The sequence below is a fragment of the Mustela putorius genome, unplaced genomic scaffold (assembly GCF_011764305.1).
Source record: "Mustela putorius furo isolate JIRA1106 unplaced genomic scaffold, ASM1176430v1.1 tig00000382_pilon_pilon_pilon, whole genome shotgun sequence".
Taxonomy (NCBI): domain Eukaryota; kingdom Metazoa; phylum Chordata; class Mammalia; order Carnivora; family Mustelidae; genus Mustela; species Mustela putorius.
Window position 1 is genome coordinate 3,970,457 of NW_025421367.1, and position 22,069 is coordinate 3,992,525.

Genomic DNA, 22,069 nt, shown 5'->3' on the forward strand with positions numbered 1-22,069 from the left:
ATCAAGAGTCAGATGCTTAACTGACTGAGCCACCCAGGTACCCCAATAGTTAAAAAAAAAAAAAATTAAATCAGGAAAGGCCTAAAGCAATTTAGACAGTGGGTCAACAACAGATCATTAAATAAGCACAAGGTTCTGATCTGCCTTCTGCTCACCATCTCTCATTTTTCATGAAAGTCATGTTTGAAAGGGAACCCTGAGGGACACCTGGGTGGTTCAGATGGTTAAGCGTTTGCCTTCAGCTCAGGTCATGGTCTCAGGGTTCTGGGATCAAGTCCTGCATCAAGCTCTCTGCTCAGCGGAGAGTCTGCTTCTCCCTCTCCCTCTGCCTCTCCCCCCATTGGTGCTCTCTCTCTCTCTCAAATGAATAAACTAAATATCTAAAAAGGAAAAAAAAAAATTTTAAGGGAACCCTGAGTCATTTTGCAGCAAGATTAGACTTATATTCTCCTTACTTCCTAAAAGGAAAGTGGTATAAAATTCTCAGTGTCTGAAGATTGTAAGAGGGAAAAATGTTAAGTATTTGTAAAGCATTAAAAACAGAGGATAAAACTGGAAAAGGGAGAGAGAGAGTGGGAGCTCTCTGCCGCTCACGGAGCTCCCAGGGGAGTGAGCCGGTCCGATGGTGGGAGCAAACGGGTCACACACAATAACTGAAAGCGAAAGCTGTTTATTAGCGCATACCACACAAGCTAATACAAGACCGACAACTCTAGCCGCGTGGGCTAGGGAGAGGACCCAGCGTACTCCCGCCCGATCCCCTTCTCTGGAGCACACCGGTTGGGTGCATCGATCGAGAAGGTGACCGATCCCCTCCCTGGAGCACACCTTTTGGGCGCATCGACCGGGAGGATGATCTGAGCGAGAGTGTCCCAAGAGCACACTCTGACAAGCAGAGGGCCAGTGTTGCTTATATGCCAGTTCAGTCACTGCGTCAAGGGCGCTTGCGGTTAATCTGCCGTCTGCTGTACGTGCGAGGCTGCGCGTCTGCTGCTGTTGATGTTGCTTGTAGCATGTACCCCATGTCCCGGTGGTCTATCTGCGGTCGGCTATAACATCCTGCATAACACCTTCTAGTTCATAACAGTTCTTGGAAGCCCTTTTGTCTGCTGAGAAGGTCTGCAAAAGTGGGGCCCATGCTCACAGGCCTCCCTCAGAGAGCACAAGTGCACTAGAGAAAATTTTATAACTTGGCAATTTTTATTATTATATCAACCTTGGGCAAATGACTCTGAAGTCTCATCTGAGATGGATATAATACCAATCTAGGAACATAACTCTGTAAATTCCCAAGCATTTAAAATAAAAAAAAAAAAAAAAAATAGGGACGCCTGGGTGGCTCAGTTGGTTAAGCAGCTGCCTTTGGCTCAGGTCATGATCCCAGAGTCCTGGGATCGAGTCCCACATCGGGCTCCTTGCTCGGCGGGGAGCCTGCTTCTCCCTCTGCCTCTGCCTGCCTCTCTGTCTGCCTGTGCTCACTCTCACTCCTCTCTCTCTCTCTCTGACAAATAAATAAATAAAATCTTAAAAAAAAATTAAATAAAATAAAATTATTCTTTAAGTTCTTTCATGTAAAGTGTAGCTAAATAAGTAAAACACAGAGATTCTCCAAGAAAGAAAAAAAGTGGAATAAATAAAAGGACAAAACCTCCTATCCTCCCCTCAATGATTAATGATACAATAAAGATGAAAAAAGTACATTTCACTATAATCCATTCTTCGTCATGTACCCATTAATAGTTTGTCCTCCCCTTCACCTACTAACCATGCTTAACAATGGACTGGAGACTCGCTTTATAATACAGAGGGGAAAACAGCAACGGTGATTAAGTAGCCCCGCTCCTCCCTCCTTCCTTTTGTTCTTCCTGTGATTAAGTAGCCCCGCTCCTCCCTCCTTCCTTTAGTTCTTCCTCTTACGCTTTCTCCTTCTTTTATTTACTAAAGAGGGAGAGTGAGTGAGAGAGAGTGTGAGAGGGCAGAGGGTCAGACTCCCCACCAAGCAGGGAGCCTAGTGTGGGACTCAATCCCGGGACTCGGGATCCTGACCTGAGCTGAAGGCAGTTGCCCAACCAACTGAGCCACCCAGGCGTCAAACAATCTGTTTCAATAGGGCCAAGTGGATAAGCAGAATAAGGAGAATTCGAGCAATGAGCGCAGGGAGTATCCCAGCTATGCTTTTCACAACAGTAAAGAGAAATTCTTTCATTACCCTGGGAGAGATTCTGCATCAAATTAGAGTCTTCAGGAGAGGAGAGGCAAAGAGAAAGCATTACCAAATCAACACTGTTTGGGTTAAAGGTGAAGTAATTCTCTGTTGAGGGAGCCCTTAAAAATTATTCCACCTAGGGCTAATTAAAGCTATTTGGCAAAACTAACTAAAAAAAAAAAAAATAGACTACAAAAGTAAAGATGAAAAATTACCTCCTCCCAAAATATGGCACTAAGTAGTTCTGGCCATAGCATGACCTTTCCCAATCTGTTTTTCTAGTGCATTGGAGTGGAAAAGTTGAATTCGTCAGAATTTCCTTCGGAGAGGGTGCTGTATTTGTACAGAAGACAAGCCTGTGGAACCTGTGTATGTTGGAAGCTCAGAAATGGAGAGCGTCTGCATGTGGGTAAAATGCCCTGTGTAGGACAGGGAGGTGGGTCTTGTGGTAGATTCAGAAAAGGAAGAGAAGGAGACAGAGAGGGGGTAGATGGAGGATAACAAAAGCCCATGAGGTGACATCTCTTTAAGACTACCACCACCACTCCTCAGGCAGATCTACTGGAAAAAATCATGAAAGGCTTGAGGTGAGTGAGTTGAACGTGGTGAAGGGACAGATCTCCCATCCAGGATCTCGTGGGGGCTGATCGGAGATGCGCCTTGAAGGGAATGGAATGCCGAAGACAGAGGAAAGCATGAGGAGTCGAGAGGACATCGGACCCTCGCAGACGGTGATATTGGGGTTTGGACCAAGCTTAGCCAACTCTTTGAGGGGCCAGAGGCCCAAATGACATATAGGTAACACATTACTTGTTTGTCAACTGAGAAAAGAAGCAGAGCAGAAATAAAACAAAAGTATTTATTTGGGGGTCTCAGAATTGCCATTCGGGGAGCATGGACATGGGTAGCAACCCAAATTGTGTGCTCCTAGGGAACAAAAAGCAGGGGTTTTAAAAGACCAAAGAGAGTGCTTCTATGAGTTGTTGACAAATAATTTTAATTGGTTGGACAGACAACTAACCTTGGCCGAACATAATGGGTTGCTAAGGCTGTCACGAAGCAAAGCAGCAAATCACAGGTGCTTGGGCTGTCTTTGGACTCTCTGCAGCTTGGACCAGTTCAGTAGTTCATGGCTCCATCTGCTGAGGACACAAGTAAGGCTCACTTCCTTAATGGCCCCTTGACATGAGTGCCACCATTTCACTTTACCTTTCACAGTTTTATTTTGTGCTTTTGCTTTTCAGCTTATCGAGGCTGCTCTGAATGAAAGTGAAACCCCCAGTTTGATCTCAGACGAAACCATCATTTTAGAACCAGGTACACCCCTCACAGTTACTGCCAAACTGGGAGACGCCTAGAGGACAAAGAGTGGGCATGAGCTGTAAGAGCTTCAGAATTCAACCTGTGTCGCAGGGAAATTAAGGAGACTGCTGAGATAGTGATTACAGACTGGGATAGGGGAGTGAAAGGCGCAGTTTAAGAGAGAATATTTCAGACAAGAAGCCCAGCCATACCCAGTGTGCAATAAGCTCCCTGGAATCCCAAAGTCCAAGAAACTCTTGATGACCTAGGAGGCTGGGGGTTGCTATCCCCCCTAGCCCTTATCCTACTTTACCTACCTAAAAAGGATTTTCAAAAGATTGATTGGCTTCTGCGGAGCTGGTGATCAGGCACATATAGGGAACTCCGGTCTAGGCTCCAGTTACTAAAGACAATTTGGTAGAAAACAAGGATAGGAGAGACAGCTTTGGAGTTCTAAGCAGAGCATGCCACTGACATAAAGGAAAAAAATGGCCATTAATGAAAAATGGGCTGGGTCCAGCCCTGGGAAGTGGCAGGGACTCAAAGGCAGCCACACATTTCTACTGGTGACAGAATGCTTGCTGGAGTTCGAGAGAAAATTGCTACAACTCGTATGCCAGTTTGGAGGCTATGCACTAATGGGAATTTGGAAAGGTCTCTACATACGTGTCAATATTCAAAGGACTTTTGCTATGAGAGATGGTAGGGAGCATAATTTGGAAAACAGGGCCAGTTGGAAGACATTGCTCTTATAGGGATTTAAGCAAAACATTTTTGTAAAGATCAAGTTCCAAGGATCTCTTTCCCTGCCCCACCCAGGATGAAACTATACCATTTCAGATTCGGAAGTAATACAGAGGGGACTCAATCCCTCTTGCTGCCCCTCGTCCCTGGTAGCTAATTACACATTCATGTAGAACCAATGGCTGTGTAACCAATAAATGGTGTACCCATATGTAAGTCCTTCACCTAAGAAACCCCATGCCTTGAAGATTTGACTCTTGGCTCTCTCTACATATTCAGCAAAGAGAACGCGTCCTTAATTCTGTTCTCTCCTCTGGCACTCTGTCCTAGCACCAGGATATTGCTTCCTTTGTACAGATCTCTGGCGGGAGCACAATTACTATCTTAGGTAAGGATTCCCTACTCTTGCTCCTGGACCCAAGCCATAAAGAGAGGGCATCCAGATTAAAATCAATATTTATGGCCTTAAAGGCCCAAATAACAACGTTCAATAAACATAAGCAATATGTAAGGTATAACGAGTCTTTCTCCAAGGTTCCAACACCTGAAAACATTAAAATCTGAGGAATACACCTAAAACAAAAATGCAGGATACAAAATACTCTAAAATAGTCCCAACTTGTGCCTGGCAAGTGTTTTGCTTGAATCCCAGCCTCTCTGATATTTTTCTGTCCTTGAAATAGTCTCAGGATCGTTTCCAAACAGTCCTCGCTATGGCAGGCCAGATGAAAAAAGGAAAAAAAAAAAAAAAGGAAAAAGAAAAAGAAGAGAGGAGAAGAAGGAAGTTGCCTTCATAATGTAGATTACAAAATCGAATCAGCTAAAGAGCAGTGATCTGAAAATGTCCTAACTTGCCTGACAGTTTTATCATGTAAAGGAAGTGACTAGGGGAATTGCTACTCTGTGGTGAACTCTGATCAACAGGGAGGAATTTGTTGTTGAAGTGGAAATAACAACACTTTCTGGAGAAGTGTCACTCAGGATTGGAAATAGACAGCGTGAAGGAGCAGAGTCTCAGGGAAGCGCACAGTGGCTGTCTTCAAGTATTTGAAGAACATCCGCGTGGAAGAGAGACTCAGATTATTTTATTTCTCCCTAAGAAGTAGAACTGGGGGTGGGGGGGTGCGCCTGGGTGGCTCAGTGGGTTAAAGCCTCTGCCTTTGGCTCAGGTCATGATCCCGGGATCCTGGGATCGAGCCCTGAATCGGTCTCTCTGCTCAGCGAGGAGCCTGCTTCTTCCTCTCTCTCTGCGTGCCTCTCTGCCTACTTGTGATCTCTCTCTGTCAAATAAATAAATAAATGTTTTTAAAAAGAAAAAAAAAAAAAGAAGTAGAACTAGGTCCAGGGCACTTGGGGGGCTCCGTCGGCTGAGTGCCCCGCTCTGGGTTTCAGCCCAGGTCATGATCTCCTGGGTCATGCCATCGAGCTCCATGTCAGTCTCTGTGCTCAGGGAAAGTTGCTTAAAGATTCTCTCCTTCTATGCTCCCCTCACTCTCTCTCAAATAAATAAATAAATCTTAAAAAAAAAAAAAAAGGTAGAACTAGGTCTAATGAATAGAAACTACAGGGGAATAGATTTCAGCTGTTATAAAGAAATAAGTTTCAAATATACTCATTACTATTTAGAGATTTGATAACTATAATGATCAGAGCCACGTTTTGGGGTTTTGTTTTGGTTTTAATCTCATATTACACAAAAGTAGAGAAGATTATTATTAAGGGTGGGGAGTCCTGTGTTGCTAGGGGTGTCTCTAGGCTATGGCTGGAAAGCCCCTTGGTCAGAATTGGTCCTCTGAGCACTGGGAAGAGTATCAGTTAGATATTGCTACAAAACAAACCACTCCAGAGTGTACTGGCTTAAAACAAAACTAATTTAAATCTGGGGGGTCAGCGTTTTGAGCTAAATTAGTTGGACAATTCTCCTGATCTTGGCTTCATTCAGTCAACTGCTGGGTCAGTTGGGAACTGGGACATTGTCTGCTCAGACGTTGATCCTGGAGCTGGCTAGCTTCCCACAGCAGAGAGGAAGGTCCCAGCAGAGCAAGACGAAGTGTGCTAAGCACTAGCATACCATCAAGTCACAAGGTCAACCAAGATTCAAGAAGTGGGGAAAGAGAATTCACCTCTTCACAGGAGGAGATAAAAAGTCATATTGAAAAGGGTGGAGGCACAGGGAGGAGTGAAGGATTGTAGTCATTTTCACTCTCTTGATAGAAAGTCACTCAAGGATGTTTAGCAGAAGAATAATGCAGTCGAATAAGCCTTGTAGAATGATCACCCTAACAGTATGTTGAGAGCCATTGCTTTAACATCCCTCATATTATACCACAGAAGACTCACACGTTCTAGACAGTCTTCACTTTCCATGCTTCCCTTATGCACAAAATTCAGTTACCCTGGGTTTAAGCTCAACAGCATCATTCGCCAATGCTCTGGCAGCAGATAACTATGCTCTAGTTATCACCTGATTATATAAGGTATCAACTCCATGCTTGTTCTTTAGTCCACAAATCTCTGTGTAAGTCACAGATGCCCATGACGATCACTTCACTGCCTTCAAAGTCTGTCAGTGATCCGTCACTGCTCATCTGTAATGCCGGTCATATGCAGCCAGGAAAGCCAGGTTGTGGAAGCTTCTCATCTCCCGGTAATAAACCCATGTGATACTTTACAAAAACAGATCTTTGAAAGAGGGAACTGGCCAAGAAACATGAAAGTACCAGCCAAGAAACAAAAAGTGGTAACCTTCGATGTCAGATTCAAATGGAGCAGAAGGGGATCTCTAAAGAAATAGCTGACCACGAGCCTGGTGACATTACGCATGCAGCTAGAGGAACCGAGCAACGGCAAACTTGTAGCCGTAAATGAAGAAAGTTATTTTTTTTTTTTAAAGATTTTATTTATTTTATTTGACAGACAGAGATTACAAGTAGGCAGAGAGGCAGGCAGAGAGAGAGAGGAGGAAGCAGGCTCCCTGCTGAGCAAAGAGCCCGATGCAGGGCTTGATCCCAGGACCCTGGGATCATGACCTGAGCCAAAGGCAGAGGCTTTAACCCACTGAGCCACCCAGGCACCCCAAGAAAGTCGTTTTGACGAAAAGGAAAAAGATGTCCCAGGGGAAATGACAACCGGAAAAAAAAAATCTTTTACGTTAAGGCAATTCTCAGAGCTATTTTACAACACTGAAAGCATGAAGGTTAATATGTGGATCCCAACTTCAGAAAGAGTATGGGAATTAGCCAAAGTGGAGAAGTCGTTCACATCATAAATTGTACGATGAGAAGAAGGCAAGTGCTAGTCAAAATCCCTGTGATAAGTTTTTTATAAATCTAATATTCAACCTAAGGCTTTAAATTACAGTGGACTAAATATTAGTTTTACTGTTCTTTTTCATTTCCATTTCCATTTATAACCAACAGTGAGACAATTTTTAATGTTTTCACAAAAGGTCACAGAACAGTTGTAATTCTTCCCATTGATTATTAAGAATGCTTGGCACAGGGGCGCCTGGGTGGTTCAGTGGGTTAAAGCCTCTGCCTTCGGCTCAGGTCATGATCCCAGGGTCCTGGGATCAAGCCCCACATCAGGCTCTCTGCTTGGCGGGGAGCCTGCTTCCCTGCCTCTCTACCTACCTGTGATCTTTGTCTGTCAAATAAATAAAATAAAATCTTAAAAAAAAAAAAAAAGAATGCTTGGTATGATTTTGGTCTGCATAATTATTTTTATGGTCCCATGGTAGTGTGCAAAGGGAGGACTGCCTGTTTAAGAAGGTTCCTTATCAGTTAATGATAAATTCCTTATCAGTCAATCCAAGTTTGGAATTGTTTTGGGTGTAGTAACTCTGTAATTAATAAACAAAGAAAAACTTGGATGTTAGGAAAACAAACTTGAGTTTTAGTAATAAAATTATTTTTAATTAGCAGTAATCCCAAGGGTAGGAAAGGAATAAATGAAACAAGATGGGATCAGGAGCAAGACAAACCATAAGAGACTCAGTATCATAAAACAAACTAAGGGTTGCCTGGGGTAGGTGGGTAGGGAGAGGGTGGCTGGGTTATGGACATTGGGAAGGTATGTGCTAATGTGAGTGCTGTGAAGTGTGTAAACCTGATGATTTACAGACCTGTACCCCTGGGGCAAATAATACATTGTATGTTAATAAAAAAATGAAAAATTTTTTAAAAAAGGGGGGGGGCGTGCCTGGGTGGCTCAGTCTGTTAAACATCCTGCTCAGGTCACAACCTGCCAGTCATGAGACAGAGTCCTTCATTGGGCTCCATGCTCAGTGGAGAGTCGGCTTGAAATTCTCTCCCTCTGCCCCTCCCCCTATTCATGTGCCCGCTCTCTGTCTCTCTCTCTCTATCTAAAAATAAAGTAAATAAATATCTTTAAAAAATAATTTTAAAAAATCTTTTTAAAAGTTTGAAGTGCTTTAAGATCTACTAAACTACTCTCAGAAGGAACACTGAGGATATGCTTTTCCCTAAACATTACTTCAGAGACCGTGGTAATGATGCAAAATGAGCAACAAGCAGAACTTTATCAAGGATAAAGCTTTCCACTTCAAAATAAAAATCTGTTACGCCTCATCAAAAATGATAGCTTCCAATTCTTTGGAGGCTGCCAGTGCTTTGGGGAATGGGGGCTCACTGCCAACCTTGGAATGAGCATCCTCTCTTTGTATTGGTCCCTCTGATCATCTGAACTAGAGGATTCAACAAAAACATCTCAAAACCAATTCTTCCATTACTCTCCTATGCCCTTATGGTCTGGTCCAAAAATGCCAGTTGTGAAAGCATTAAGGGTAAAGAGCAAACTGTATGCCCAACAAACCAAGCTCATGCACCCCAAAAAAGGTTGAAAAAAATAAACGATTAAACCATAGCTCTCCTCCCTCCGCAATTAAACGGATAAAAATGAACATCTCTCTTTTTTGAGGAGAAGAAGAGACAGGGAAAGGACAAACATGGGCCTTGCATGTGTTACAGGTGTTTCTTCTGAGAGTCTCTTCAGACTAAATTACCCTAGCAAACTAAATCTGGACCTGTTTTAAGGTAATAACTAAATGACCATATTTGGTTTTGTTTTTGTTTTTAAGATTTTATTTAGTTATTTGAAAGAGGAAGAGAGTGAAAGAGCACAAGCAGCGGGGAGCAGTAGAGGGAGAGGGAGAAGCAGACTCCTCGCCCAACAGGGAGCCAGATGCAGGACTCCTAAGACCCCGGGATCATGACCTGAGCCGAAGGCAGACGCTTGACCATGGGAGCCATCCAGGCACCCCTATTTGTTTTTTGAACAAACAGCTACACCATGCCAGGCACTGTCCTGAGCACTTTGTGAATCTTCTCTCAGGGAATCATATCAACAATTCTTTCAGGTTTTCGTATTTATCTCTTCATAGATGTAGAAGTTGAGGCACAGCAAGGTTAAGTAACTTTCCCAGTATCACATAACAAGTAAGTAGCAAAACTGAAATTTGAACCCAGGTAGACTCGTCCCAGAGTCTGTGCTGTTTGTCACTGGACTATGACATCTGATTGTTTCCACCCAAGGTTTAGTTTGCTGTGTTTTTATTTTACCTTTCCGATCCCTCCCACTGACTTGTTTGTTCTGCTGAAACTTGGAAAACGTTATCATCTTCACCCCTCTATAAGAACTTGTACCTGATGGCAGATCTATGATTTTCATTCAGTTCAATGGTCTGTGACCTTTGGGTGAGATCGCATTCTACAAAAGACATAAATGTGCCTTTGTTTCTTGAAGAAAGAGAGGATAATTTTTATAAACTGACAGTCTTTGAAGAAATAGTTATAATTGGGGTGCCTGGGTGGTAGAGTCGGTTGAGCTGGGGACTCTTGGTTTTAGCTCAGATCTGATGTCAGGTTATGGGGTTGAGCCGTCCATTGGGCTCCACGCTGAGCACGGAGTCTGCTTCAGCCTGACCCTAGCTGGATCCCACAACCCTGAGATCATGACCTGAGCTGAAACCAAGTGTCAGAGGATCAACCAACTGAGCTATCCAGGCACCTAATAAAGAAAATCTTAAAAAAAAAAAAAAAAGTTATACTCTCTCAGCTCTGGTGTTAATATGAACCAGGCTATGTGCTAAGCACATTAATGAGCAGTTTCTCCCGAGCGCCACACAGCTCTAGGAGGTAAGTACCATTATAATGTCCATTTTATATATTAGAAAACTAAGGTAGGGAGAGGCAGATCACGGGGACCTCTGCCTCCCCCTGCACTTCAGGCATGAGAAAGAGCCTGGACCGGGGTTCAGGAGTTCAGGGACCTGGGTTCAAGTCCTATTTCCGCCAATACCTCACTTTGCTGTTGTTGGGCCTCAGCTTTTTAGTTTAGGAAATGAACGCCATTCTCTGGGTCCTTCCTTCCACAGGTGGTGGTTATAAAGGCACAAAAGCTCTTCCAAAGTCGCAGTCTGCAGCCTTCGTTTTCACCCACAAACGGCAGGGACCAGCAGAGGGGGCCGAGATGCCCTGGGTTTGGAGCACAGCCTGGAAGGGCAGGTGTGTAATCAGTTTGGAGTTTAAGAAGGGCCCTGCTCATCTACCCCTGGCAGGAATTTAGGACCCTCAGCCTTGAGTCTTGACTTTACAGACGCTACATTTGGAAGTGAGGAATCCTTGGACTAGAGGAGGCATGAACCTGGGTTCCCACACCCACTCACATGGGCAAATCACTTTCCTTTTGGGGTCCCAGTGCTTTTGAGCTGTAAGGGAAGAGTTGAGAGCTTGAATCCTAAGTCTGGCTCCCAGGATTCCTAAAGCTTCCACCGTACATCTGAAAGGAGGAGCAACAAACTGACTTTCTGTCCTTCATCGGTCTGTGGTTCTAAATTATACAAGTAACGTGGGCGTTTGACAAGAGCCTCTTCCTAAGACAAAGGACTGAGTGGGAACTACCCATTTCCTACCCCAGGGCCTGGTCTGTTTTAGCCTGGTCTGGGACAATCTTTCCAGATGGAAAGATGGAGCAGAGTATTAGCTTGGAGGAGAGTATTAGCAGACTGCGACTTCTGAAGAGCTTCTGTGCTACTAAAAGATGGAGGAGAGTATTAGCTTGGAGAGTTAGACTCTTTAGATCGGTGGACAAACTAAGACCTGGCCCACCTGAGTGGTTTTCACATGTTTTAATGACTGAGAAAAAATGAAAAGGATACCATGTTGTGACATGTGAAAATGATAGGAAACTGAAATTTCAGTATCCATAAATGAAATATTTGGGGGAATACACACACACACACACACACACGAAGAGGTTAAGTAACTTGTTCAAAGGGAAAGAGCCAATAGATGTAGAGCATGGACTTGAAGCCAAATTTCTCTGAATTTGAAGATCATTGTTTTGTCCACAGCCTAGGTCATTCTGTGTCATTTTCCACAATGGGTTACTTCCTTACAAGAACAGTCAAAGAAAGAGCTTGGGGAACAACAGAAGCCAGGTGCTGCTTTACAAATAAAATTCTTCCCCTGAAAAATGGTAAGCTACACAGTGACTACCCACTGATAAATAAATACTAGAAAACAAAATTTAAATGGAAGTTTTAAAATCAAACTGTAATGCAGCATCCCTTCAAAGGCGTAATTGTCACTAATATTCCCTACCTCTTCCAGAGCATTTCTCAGAAAAGACATACACTTTACAAGGCCCTGACCTGAGTCCTCCTCAACGCACTTAACAGTCCTGAATTTTCCAAAATAGTTTTTCAGAACCTAGACTGTTTCCACAGTGTTCAATGGCCCCATGGGTGTTCAATACTACACTGTTTTCATTGTCTCTACTTTTCTCTATTTCCCATTATCAGTGAATGAAGAGAACACTTCAGGAAATAGGCCCTATACCCTTTCAAGCATAATGTCCTTGAAAAGAGATAAAAAGAGAAAGCCAAAGGAAAGAGTGTATGTTAAATGGATTTTATTTATTTTTTTTTTAAGATTTTATTTATTTATTTGACAGAGAGATCACAGTAGGAGAGAGGAAGGGAAGAGATCACAGAGAGAGAGGAAGGGAAGCAGGCCCCCTGCTGAGCAGAGAGCCCGATGTGGGACTCGATCCCAGGACCCTGAGATCATGACCTGGGCCGAAGGCAGCGGCTTAACCCACTGAGCCACCCAGGCGCCCTGTTAAATGGATTTTAAACACTATCCCTGATGTTTTTTTCAAGATGGATTGAATAATTTATAATTTAGAGGCCATTCTACATGTCTGTTTGTAATTTGCCTATTTTGTTGTAAATAATTTAAATGATTTTCTATATTTATGTCTTTCTTTTTCTAAGTTATCTTACTTATTATTATTATTTTCCTCAGGATCCCCGTGCTCCCAAGTAATTATCTTTGTCTCATTGTGGAGGGATGTGGGGGAGACAAGGGTTGCTATTTCATTTTTTTTTTCTCTTCAGTTACAAGTTACTTTCCTCCTCTTCCTCTCTCCCTCCCCCCAAAAAGAGTGGTAAATTTTGAAAAGTAAAAGCTCCATTTGTTTTGGAAGAGTTTGTTTGGTTATGAACTTTTAACACAAACTTTACCTGTTCCATTAGGAATTTATCAAAATACACTCAGGAAAATAAAAAAGAAAAACAACACACCTGATTTAAAATGGGATGTTTTATTATATTTCACATTAACCATAAGGTATCTATTTATTAATTCAGCAATCCTTAATTCTCAAATTTTCCTCAAGAATAATTCCTTTGTGTTTCTCCCCTACTCCAACCATGGCCTCATGTTTTTTTTAATATTTTGAATATTCAACAAAATACATTTTTTTTCTATACAGAGAAAAACATCTTTATTACTATTATAACAATAAAGGGGCATAGGTAATTAAACTAGGAAATATCTTCCTCTCCATTAATGTTACTTTTAGAAATTCCACATCGGCCATTAGATAACCAAAAGTAGCAATACTAAAGCCACTTTTCAAGAAGACTATACATTCGGTTGCAGTGTTTCTGTTTTCCTGACAACCTGCCAGCATTCAAAATACATTTTTAAGTAATAAAGAATTTCCTCCATTTTTAGGTGTTGGGCATGTTACCCGAAACTGCATTCCTCTCCTGCAGTCAAGGCAAAAGTCACAAGCAAGCCGAAGAACAGGAAAGGAAAGGGTATACTTGCAACATGCAAAGGCAGACACTGGGTATTTCCCTAAACAGCGTCTCCTTGGACAACAAAACTGGTTAAGTGTGGAGCTAAGGGTGCGTACATATACATGAAGGATCTTGAGCAAGGGGGAGGTCAGCATGGAATTGGGGCATCATCAACTCTCTGGCTCCCGCTGGTCTGGTATCTGATGCTCACAGGAGGTTCAGTCCTGCAAAATTAACTCAAGAATGTGTGTCCGCTCGGTCTTGACCTTTGAACTAGCACTGAGAGTTTTACTCTTGATTTATTGTCCCTGATAGGATTAGATTATCTCTTGGCCTGATAGCGGCTGCTTGTTCTCACCTTTTCTTGCTCTTTTAGAATTGTTGACTACTGAATCATTGCAGGTCTATTCTGCAATTTCAACCTGTCCCAGGAAGTTCTGCAAGAAATGTGCTTGGGGCGAGGAGTGCCGGTCAGACATAGACCACAAGATGGGGGATGGGGGCTCAAATGACTTTTCTTATGTCAGAAAGCTATGTGTCATCTTTCTTTTTCTGGGGTCCCCTGACTCTTTCTGCCTACAGACAGAGAGATGTAAATGCTGACCATGTAGTTTTCCCCTCAAAGCCATGGGTCAAGCCTGCACAGAGGGTAGAGAAAGAATGAAGCATTAAGCTGAATTGAACTGAGTATTATTTTTTTTTAAAGATTTTATTTATTTATTTGAGAGAATGAGAGAGAAAGAGAGCATAAGAGGCAAGAGGTCAGAGGGAGAAGCAGACTCCGCTCCCCCCCGCCCCCCGACCCCGAGCAGGGAGCCTGATGCAGGACTTGATCTGGGACTCCAGGATCATGACCTGAGCTAAAGGCAGTAGCTTAACCAATTGAGCCACCCAGACAGCCTGAACTGAGTATTATTAACTAAAATGGGTATGGCAGGGATTCGTTGAGGCAAGGAAGCATCTTTGCCCTCAAACAGTGGTAAGAAGACAAATAGTTCATCAAGGGCAACAGGAAAATCTCCCTCAACATTCATTTACAAAAATCCACAAATACACCCTTTTCTGACGCCTTTCCTCCCATCTTCTCTTCACTGGCCCAAGATGTCTAAATCAGGTGTTTTTACTTGCATAACCTAAAGTTCACATGAAAGGTTGAAGAATTTCTCTACACATCCCTAAAAAGCACACTGAATGTGGCATCGTTTTTCTCAGCATTCATTCCTCTGGTTAAACGCCTACATGGATAAAATGAATGTAGCCGCCCCCTTTCAAACCAGGACCAAAGAAAAAGTGCAGTCAGGTCCCCCCCCTTCCTAAGGCCACCATCCATCTTCATGCATCACTCCCTGAAGCTCTAGCCTTACAGGGAGTTACAGCTAATGCTAGATTGAAGGGTTTAATGGGTGGAAGAATTAAACGAAAACAAAAACAAAAGAGCCATCACAAACTGCAAATTAAGGGATCAGCAAAACCCCTGCTGCTTTAAAAAGCCCATTGGGCCTTGCCAATACACTAATTAATATAATAAAACACACAAAGATCTTGCTTAAAATTAAGCGAGCAGGCTGCCCACGGCTTGCTGCCCACTCTCTGAGCAAGCATCTGCTTAGAATGTCACCAATTGTCTCCTTGGGAGGTTAAAGGAAGGGAGGGGGAAATTGCTTGGGCAGAGGCTAACAGTTAACTATGCCCCTTTTGAAAATAGAATTCTTACCCTGTTTTTAATGCCAAGCACATACAACGTCAAGTAAACTGGTCTCGATACAAGACATGACAGAACCGCAGCAAATGCAAGAAAGCGCTCCTACTTACTCTAGCAAAAATAATAGGAAAAAATATATATACGATTAATCTCAAATGCTCACCAGTATTTGAAAATTTTCTTCTTTCCAACTTTCAGAACTCTTCTGTGCCTCGAACAGAGCGTGGTACAGATAAACACGGGTTTTATAACAGACACCTGTTGACATTCCACAGACATTGTTCATGTCAGCAATTCACTATTAGTTCCTGATGTCCAAACCCAGAGGCCAAATACCTTGTTTTGCTTTGTTCAATCAAGAGTCAGTTATTATACCATTACCATTCTAGGCACATAAAGAATTTAAAAAAAAAAAAAAAAAAAACTTCCCAGGCCTCTGGGTGGCTCAGTGGATTAAGCCTCTGCCTTTGGCTCGGATCATAGTCTCAGGGTCCTGGGATCGAGCCCCGCATTGGGCTCTCTGCCCAGCAGGGAGCCTGCCCCCCTCCACCTGCCTCTCTGCCTACTTGTGATCTCTCTCTCTCTCTGTGTCAAATAAATAAATAAAATCTTAAAAAATAAAAACTAGGGGCGCCTGAGTGGCTCGTGGGTTGGGCCTCTGACTTTGGCTCAGGTCATGATCTTAGGGTCCTGGGATGGAGCCCCGCACCGGGCTCTCTGCTGGGTGGGTAACCTGCTTCCCCTGCTCTCTCTGCCTGCCTCTCTGCCTACTTGTGATCTCTCTCTGTCAAATAAATAAAAATTAAAAATCTTAAAAAAAATTAAAAACCAAAGCTTTCTTAGGCAGTTTCCATTCTGGTCTGCAAGAAACAATGCACAGGTAGGAAAAGTTCAGTAACACTACAGAGAAATAAGAACTGAGCAACTCATCAGGAGTAAGGTGCTGTACTTCTATTACTGTTTCTTACACCGTTTTTAAAGTATTTTCTGTGTGCTGGCCATTGTGGTAGACCACAGACCTACAGGATTTCATTTGGTTCTCATTGTTGTGCTTCAGAGATTTTATAATCCTAGTTTTATAGAAAATGAAACAGAGCCTCAGGTCACTCAAGGTGATGCTGGTAGGAAAAAACAAGTTCAGGATTGCAGATATCTCACTTCAAAGATTATACTCTTTCCAAGATGTCTTGCTGTCTCCTCTTTGTCAAACTTATAAAGTATGTTTGTGCTCCTTCTCAGAGCTACAGAGATATTTAGGAACCGTATAATAAATTGCCAAATACTCATCGTCCATCGTCAGTAATTATCTCCTTGTAGCCAACCTCATTTTATTTATACCTGCTCACTCCTCCCCTCACTCATTAGATTTTTTTTTTTAAAGATTTTATTTATTTGACAGAGAGAAATCACAAGTAGACGGAGAGGCAGGCAGAGAGAGAGGGAAGCAGGCCCCCTGCTGAGCAGAGAACCTGATGTGGGACTCGATCCCAGGACCCTGAGATCATGCCCTGAGCCGAAGGCAACGGCTTAACCCACTGAGCCACCCAGGCGCCCCTCATTAGATTATTTTTAAGCAAAGTCCATATACCCTGTTGTTTCACCTGGATTTTAGGATGTATTCCTAAAGGCAGGGGCTGTTGTTAAAACAACAACAAGAAGAAGAACCCATAATCGCAATACCATTATGACGCTTTAAAAATGAACAATAATTCTTAATACAAATATCCAATCCATGTTCAAGTTACTCCTTTTGCCTCATAATTCTTTTATAGTTGTTTTGTTCGATTCAGAATCCAATCAGAATTCACACTTTGCATGTGGCTCCTAGGTCTCTTGAGTTTCTTGAAACTTGTGGTTCTACCTTCAACACTTTCTTGGCAGTCTGTTGTTGAGGAAAGCAAAATAGGAGACGGGCTCAGATTCACAAGCATACAAAGGGATTCATGGGCCATGGTGATAACTTGGGGTTTTCAGTGCTGTGGAAAACCCCACAAAATGTGATCTCGATTTTATCTAGCCTCCTTCTAGCTACCGTGTGGACAGTGGATCATGGGGGCGAAAGTGGAACCAGGAGAATCATTGCCATTTCCAGCATTTAGACACTGCTCTTAATCTTGTGTCCCTCAGCCATGACTTCATGCATGACTCAGCATGAAGATTTTCCTGTTTTCGAGATTATCAGCAACTACACTGGATGTGGACATTTCCTACCAAACAGCTCTCTTTGGGATTAAGAGACGACTTTCATTTCAGGATTCTCGATAACGAACATGAGTGAACGTACAGCAGATGAATCTTGGCATGGCCGAGAACCAGCTCTCGCTGGCTCTGAAGTGCTCCCCTCTGTGCAGAGACAAAGTGGACCTCGGCCAGACTCACCAGCATGAACTGAACCCCACTGTTCACAGCAGTTTGTAGCACAAGCCTCACTGAGTCTGCTTGAGTTGGCAACATTAAAAGAAATTCGGCCCTTGTTAATTATGAGGGCTAAATGCCCCATCCTGGTTTTTCCAGACTCCACTTTGAAAAAAAAAGGGAATATTTCTAATTCTCAAGGAGTTAATAAAACACACCTCTCAAAGAGAATGAATATGAAAGCTTTTGGATTTGCATGCTGCCAATCACATCTGAAATGTAAGCGTCAGGAAAGGGCCTTTCCTATACCCGGCTAATTAATAAGAAATTTGTTTTATTCTTCTCTTTATAAAGGTTACATTTCCCGGGGCGCCTGGGTGGCTCCGTCATTGAGCGTCTGCCTTCAGCTCAGATCATGATCCCAGAGTCCTGGGATGGAGTCCTGCCTCAGGTTCCCTGCTCTGTAGGAAGCCTGCTTCTCCCTCTCCCACTCCCTCTGCTGTGCCTCTCTCGCTATGTCTATCTCTGTCAAATAAATAAATAAAATCTTTTGAAAAATCAAAATTTTTTTTAAATTTTAAAAAGATTCAATTTCCCAGTATCCTCTAGAAGGCACAGGAATTTTTGTCACCATGAATTATTTTTTATAAAATTATTTCCTGTTTACCAGTTCCTTAGGAACTCTGTGGCATAATCACATTGACAAGCCAAACAAACGTACTTACTGAAGGGACTTTCATGTCAGACTGCTTGGGTTTGAATCCCAGCTCTGTGTCTTTCTTAATTGTGTGACCTTAGGCAGGACACTTAATCTCTCTGAGTTCAGATTTTCTCCTCTAAAAACTGGAGATAGTAATGGGAATATATCATAGGTTTGTAATGAGGACAAAACTGAGTTAATCGCTCTAATGGATTTTGAACACTAATAATAGTGCTATCAAGAATTAACAGTTGTCGGGGTGCCTGGGTGGCTCAGTGGTTTGGGCTGCTGCCTTCGGCTCGGGTCATGATCTCAGGGTCCTGGGATCGAGCCCCGCATCGGGCTCCCTGCTCCGCAGGAAGCCTGCTTCCCTCTCTCTCTCTCTCTGCCTGCCTCTCTGCCTACTTGTGATCTCTGTCTGTCAAATAAATAAATAAAATCTTTAAAAAAAAAAAAAAGAATTAACAGTTGTCAAGTATTATATATATCACATTTCAACTATTATATATATCAAATATTATATATCAAGTATTGCTACTACAGTTAGCAATAACAATATCAAATATTGTTATTCACTGCCTTCAAAGTTTTAAAATATTTTTAAGGCTATAATTTTTTCTTTTTGAGTTTAATTTTTTAAGTACATAATTCAGTGGTTTTCGGTATATTCACCAAGCCATACAACCATCACCATGATGTAATTCCAGAACATTTTCATCACTGCACAGAGAGATTTCTACATGTTACCAGCCACTCCCCACCCTCTGTAGTCACTCATTTACCTTTGGTCTCTATGAACTTGCCTGTTACGGACATTCTGTATAAATGGAATCATAGAATGCATGGCCCTAATGTGTCCAATTCTTTCACTTATTACCATAGTATTTTCAAGGTTCATCCATGTTGTAACATGTATCATCAATACTTCATTTCTTTTTATGGCCAAATAATACTCCATTGTATGGACATACCACATTTTGTTTATCCATTCGTCAGTTGATAGATATTTACATTGTTTCCACTTTGGGGCTATTATGAATAATGCTGTTATGGATATTCATATACAAGTTTTTGTGTGGAATTAAGTTTTCAGTTCTCTTGGATAAATACTTAGGAGTGGAATTGCTATGTCATGTGATAACTTTATTTTTAACTTTTTTAAGGAGCCTCCGAACTGTTTTCCATGATGATCACACCGTCCTATAGTCCCACTAGCAATATATGAGGTTTCCAATTTCTCCACATTCTCATCAACACTCATTATTGTTTGTCTTTTTGATTATAGTCATCCTAGTAGGTATGAAATGGTATCTCACTGTGGTTTTGATTTGCAATTTTGTTAATGACCAATGGCATCAAGCATCTTTTCATATGCTTATTAGCCATTTGTATGTATTTTGTGAAATGTTCATTCAAGTCCTTTGCCGGTTTTAAAATTGGGGTGTAAATATTCTTTATACATCCTGGTTATAAGTCTGTAATCAAGTATATGACTTGCATATATTTTTTCCCATTCTATGAACTGTTGTTTCACTTTCTTGATGGTGTCCTTGAAAGCACAGACGTCTTTATTGTTGAGGAAGCCCATTTAAAAATTTTTCATTTTGTCTTTTATCATTTATGCTTTTTATATCATGCCCAGAAACCATTGCCTCATCCAAAGCCACAAAAATTTATGCCTAGGTTTTCTTCTAAGTCTTTTATTTATAGTTTTAGCTTTTACATTTAGGTATATGATCCATTTTAAGTTAATTTTTGTGTATGATATGAGACAGAGATCCAAATTCATTCTTTGGCATTCTGGATAGTATGTCTATCCATCTACCAGTACTACACTGTCTTGATTACCATAACTTTAGAGTAAGTTTGAAATTGGGAAGTGTGAAACCTCCAACTTCATTCTTTTTAAGATTGTTTTGGCTACTCTGTGTGCCTTACATTTCCATACGAATTTTAGGTCAGCTTGTTAATTTCTCCAAAAACAGTAGTTGGGATTATATTGAATTTCTGGATCAATTCTGTATTGACATCTTAATGGTATTGACAGTAAATCTCCCAAACTATGAACATAAGATTATTCTATTTATTTAGGTCTTTTTCATCTTATTTAGCAATGTTTTATAGTTCTCAGTGTACACATCTTATATTTCTTTTGATGTTACTATAAATGGAATTGTTTTCTTAATTTCATTTTCAGTTCTATCATTGCTAGTGTATAGAAATCCAACTAATTTTTGTATATTGATCTTGTACCCTGCAAACATATTGAACTCATTTATTAGCTCTAATAGTTTTGTGTGTGTGTGTGGATTCCTTAGGATTTTCTATGTATAAAATTAAGTTATTCACGAAAAGGGTAACTTTTACTTCTTTCTAAAATGCATTTCCAATGTATTTTACCTCTTTTTCTTCGTTAATTACCCTGGGTAAACCTCTAGTACAATGTTGATTAGAAGTAGAAGGAGGAAACATCCTTGTCTTGTTCATGCTCTTAGGAGACAGCTTTTAGTCTTTCATTATTAAGTATGATATTAGGGGTGTCCGGGTGGCTCAGTTGGTTGAGTGTCTCACTATTGGTTTTAGTTCTAGTCGTGATCTCAGGGTCATGGGATCCAGCCCTGTGTCAGGCTCCCTGCTCAGCCGGGGATCTGCTTAATATTCTCTCCTTCTCCCTCTGCCCTTCCCAGAGGGCACTAAGAGGGCACTGTGTCTCTCAAATAAATAAACATTTTTTTTTTTAAAGCATGATGTTAGCTGTGGGTTTTTCATAGATAGCCCTCTTCAAGATGAGAAAGTTCTCCTCTATTTCCAGTTTGTTGTGTATCTTTTATTATAAAATGTTGTTAGGTTCTCTCAAGTGTCTTTTTCTACATGTATTGAAATGTTCATGTTTTTGTTTTCCCTTTCACTTTTAATATAATATATTAAATTGATTGGTTTTCATATATTGAACTATCCTTGCATTCCTGAGATAAATCCCACTAAGTCATGGTGTATCATTTTTTAAAAAATATTTTATTTATTTATTTTATTTTAGAGAGAGAGAATGACATGGGGCTTGATCTAATGACACTGAGATTGTGACCTGAGTCAAAACCAAGAGTGGGATGCTTAAGTGACTGAACTGCCCGCTCATACCCCAGTCATACCCTGGTGTATGATCTTTTAAAAATGATGCTGAATTCAGCTCACCAGTATTTTGTTGAGGATTTTTGTATCTGTATTCATAAGGGATATTGATCTATAGTTCTCTTCTTTGTGTTGTCTTTGTTGGTACTGGAGTGATACCTTATAAAATGAATTGGGAAATTGGGACAACTATAGGAATCTGTTCATTCATGTAGGTTATCTAGATCTATAATTAACATTTAATTGTTTATAGTATGTCTTTGTAATCCTTTTTATTTCTGTAGGTTTGGTAGTAATCACCCTGCTTTCACTTGTGATTTTAACAATTTTAGTCTTCCTTCTTTTTATCTTAGTCAGTCTTATTAAATCTTTGTCACTTGTTACTACTTTTTAAAAAAAAAAACTTTAGGTTTCTTTTATTTTTCTCTTTTGTTTTTATATACTCTAGTTCATATATTTCCACTCACTTATTTTTTCCTTTCCTCTACTTACTTTCAGTTTGATTTTCTCTTTGCTTTCTAGTTCTTTAATGTATTCAGTTAGGTTACTGATTTAAGCTCTTTTTTCTTCTTCCAATATAGGCAATTGCAGCTATACATTTTTTTTTCCTGCCCAAAAAACAAGCTTGTTGAAAAATCATTCAGTGCTAAATGCATGGAAGATAAGATGTAATCCTTAGCGTCTGAGGCTCCAAGAGGTATTATTAACGACACGGATTTATGTTTCTGCAAGAGGAGCAAAAGCAGAACTCATTTCTATTATCAATGTTAACTTTGTATTATCTTCAATATACTAACCAAAAGCTATCAAACCTGACATTAT

At 41.2% G+C, this 22,069-nt stretch overlaps 1 protein-coding gene across 1 annotated transcript; it reads left to right on the forward strand.

Annotated features, from left to right (window-relative positions):
• The first annotated feature begins 2,859 nt into the window (after positions 1-2,859).
• On the forward strand, positions 2,860-17,813 carry LOC106006160. Its single transcript, XM_045079421.1, has 7 exons — positions 2,860-2,937; positions 3,115-3,360; positions 3,451-3,523; positions 10,647-10,776; positions 11,625-11,749; positions 13,294-13,469; positions 17,081-17,813. The coding sequence occupies exons 1-7, from the start codon at positions 2,860-2,862 to the stop codon at positions 17,216-17,218; spliced, it is 966 nt and encodes a 321-aa protein (XP_044935356.1). The 3' UTR covers positions 17,219-17,813.
• Positions 17,814-22,069: the final 4,256 nt, after the last annotated feature.

Coding starts and splice junctions, on each gene's coding strand:
- LOC106006160 (XM_045079421.1), top strand. CDS start 2,860: ATGCGCCTTGAAGGGAATGGAATGCCGAAGACAGAGGAAAGCATGAGG. Junction 2,938..3,114: donor ACATCGGACCCTCGCAGACG/GTGATATTGGGG, acceptor GGACATGGGTAG/CAACCCAAATTGTGTGCTCC. Junction 3,524..10,646: donor AACCATCATTTTAGAACCAG/GTACACCCCTCA, acceptor TTCCTTCCACAG/GTGGTGGTTATAAAGGCACA.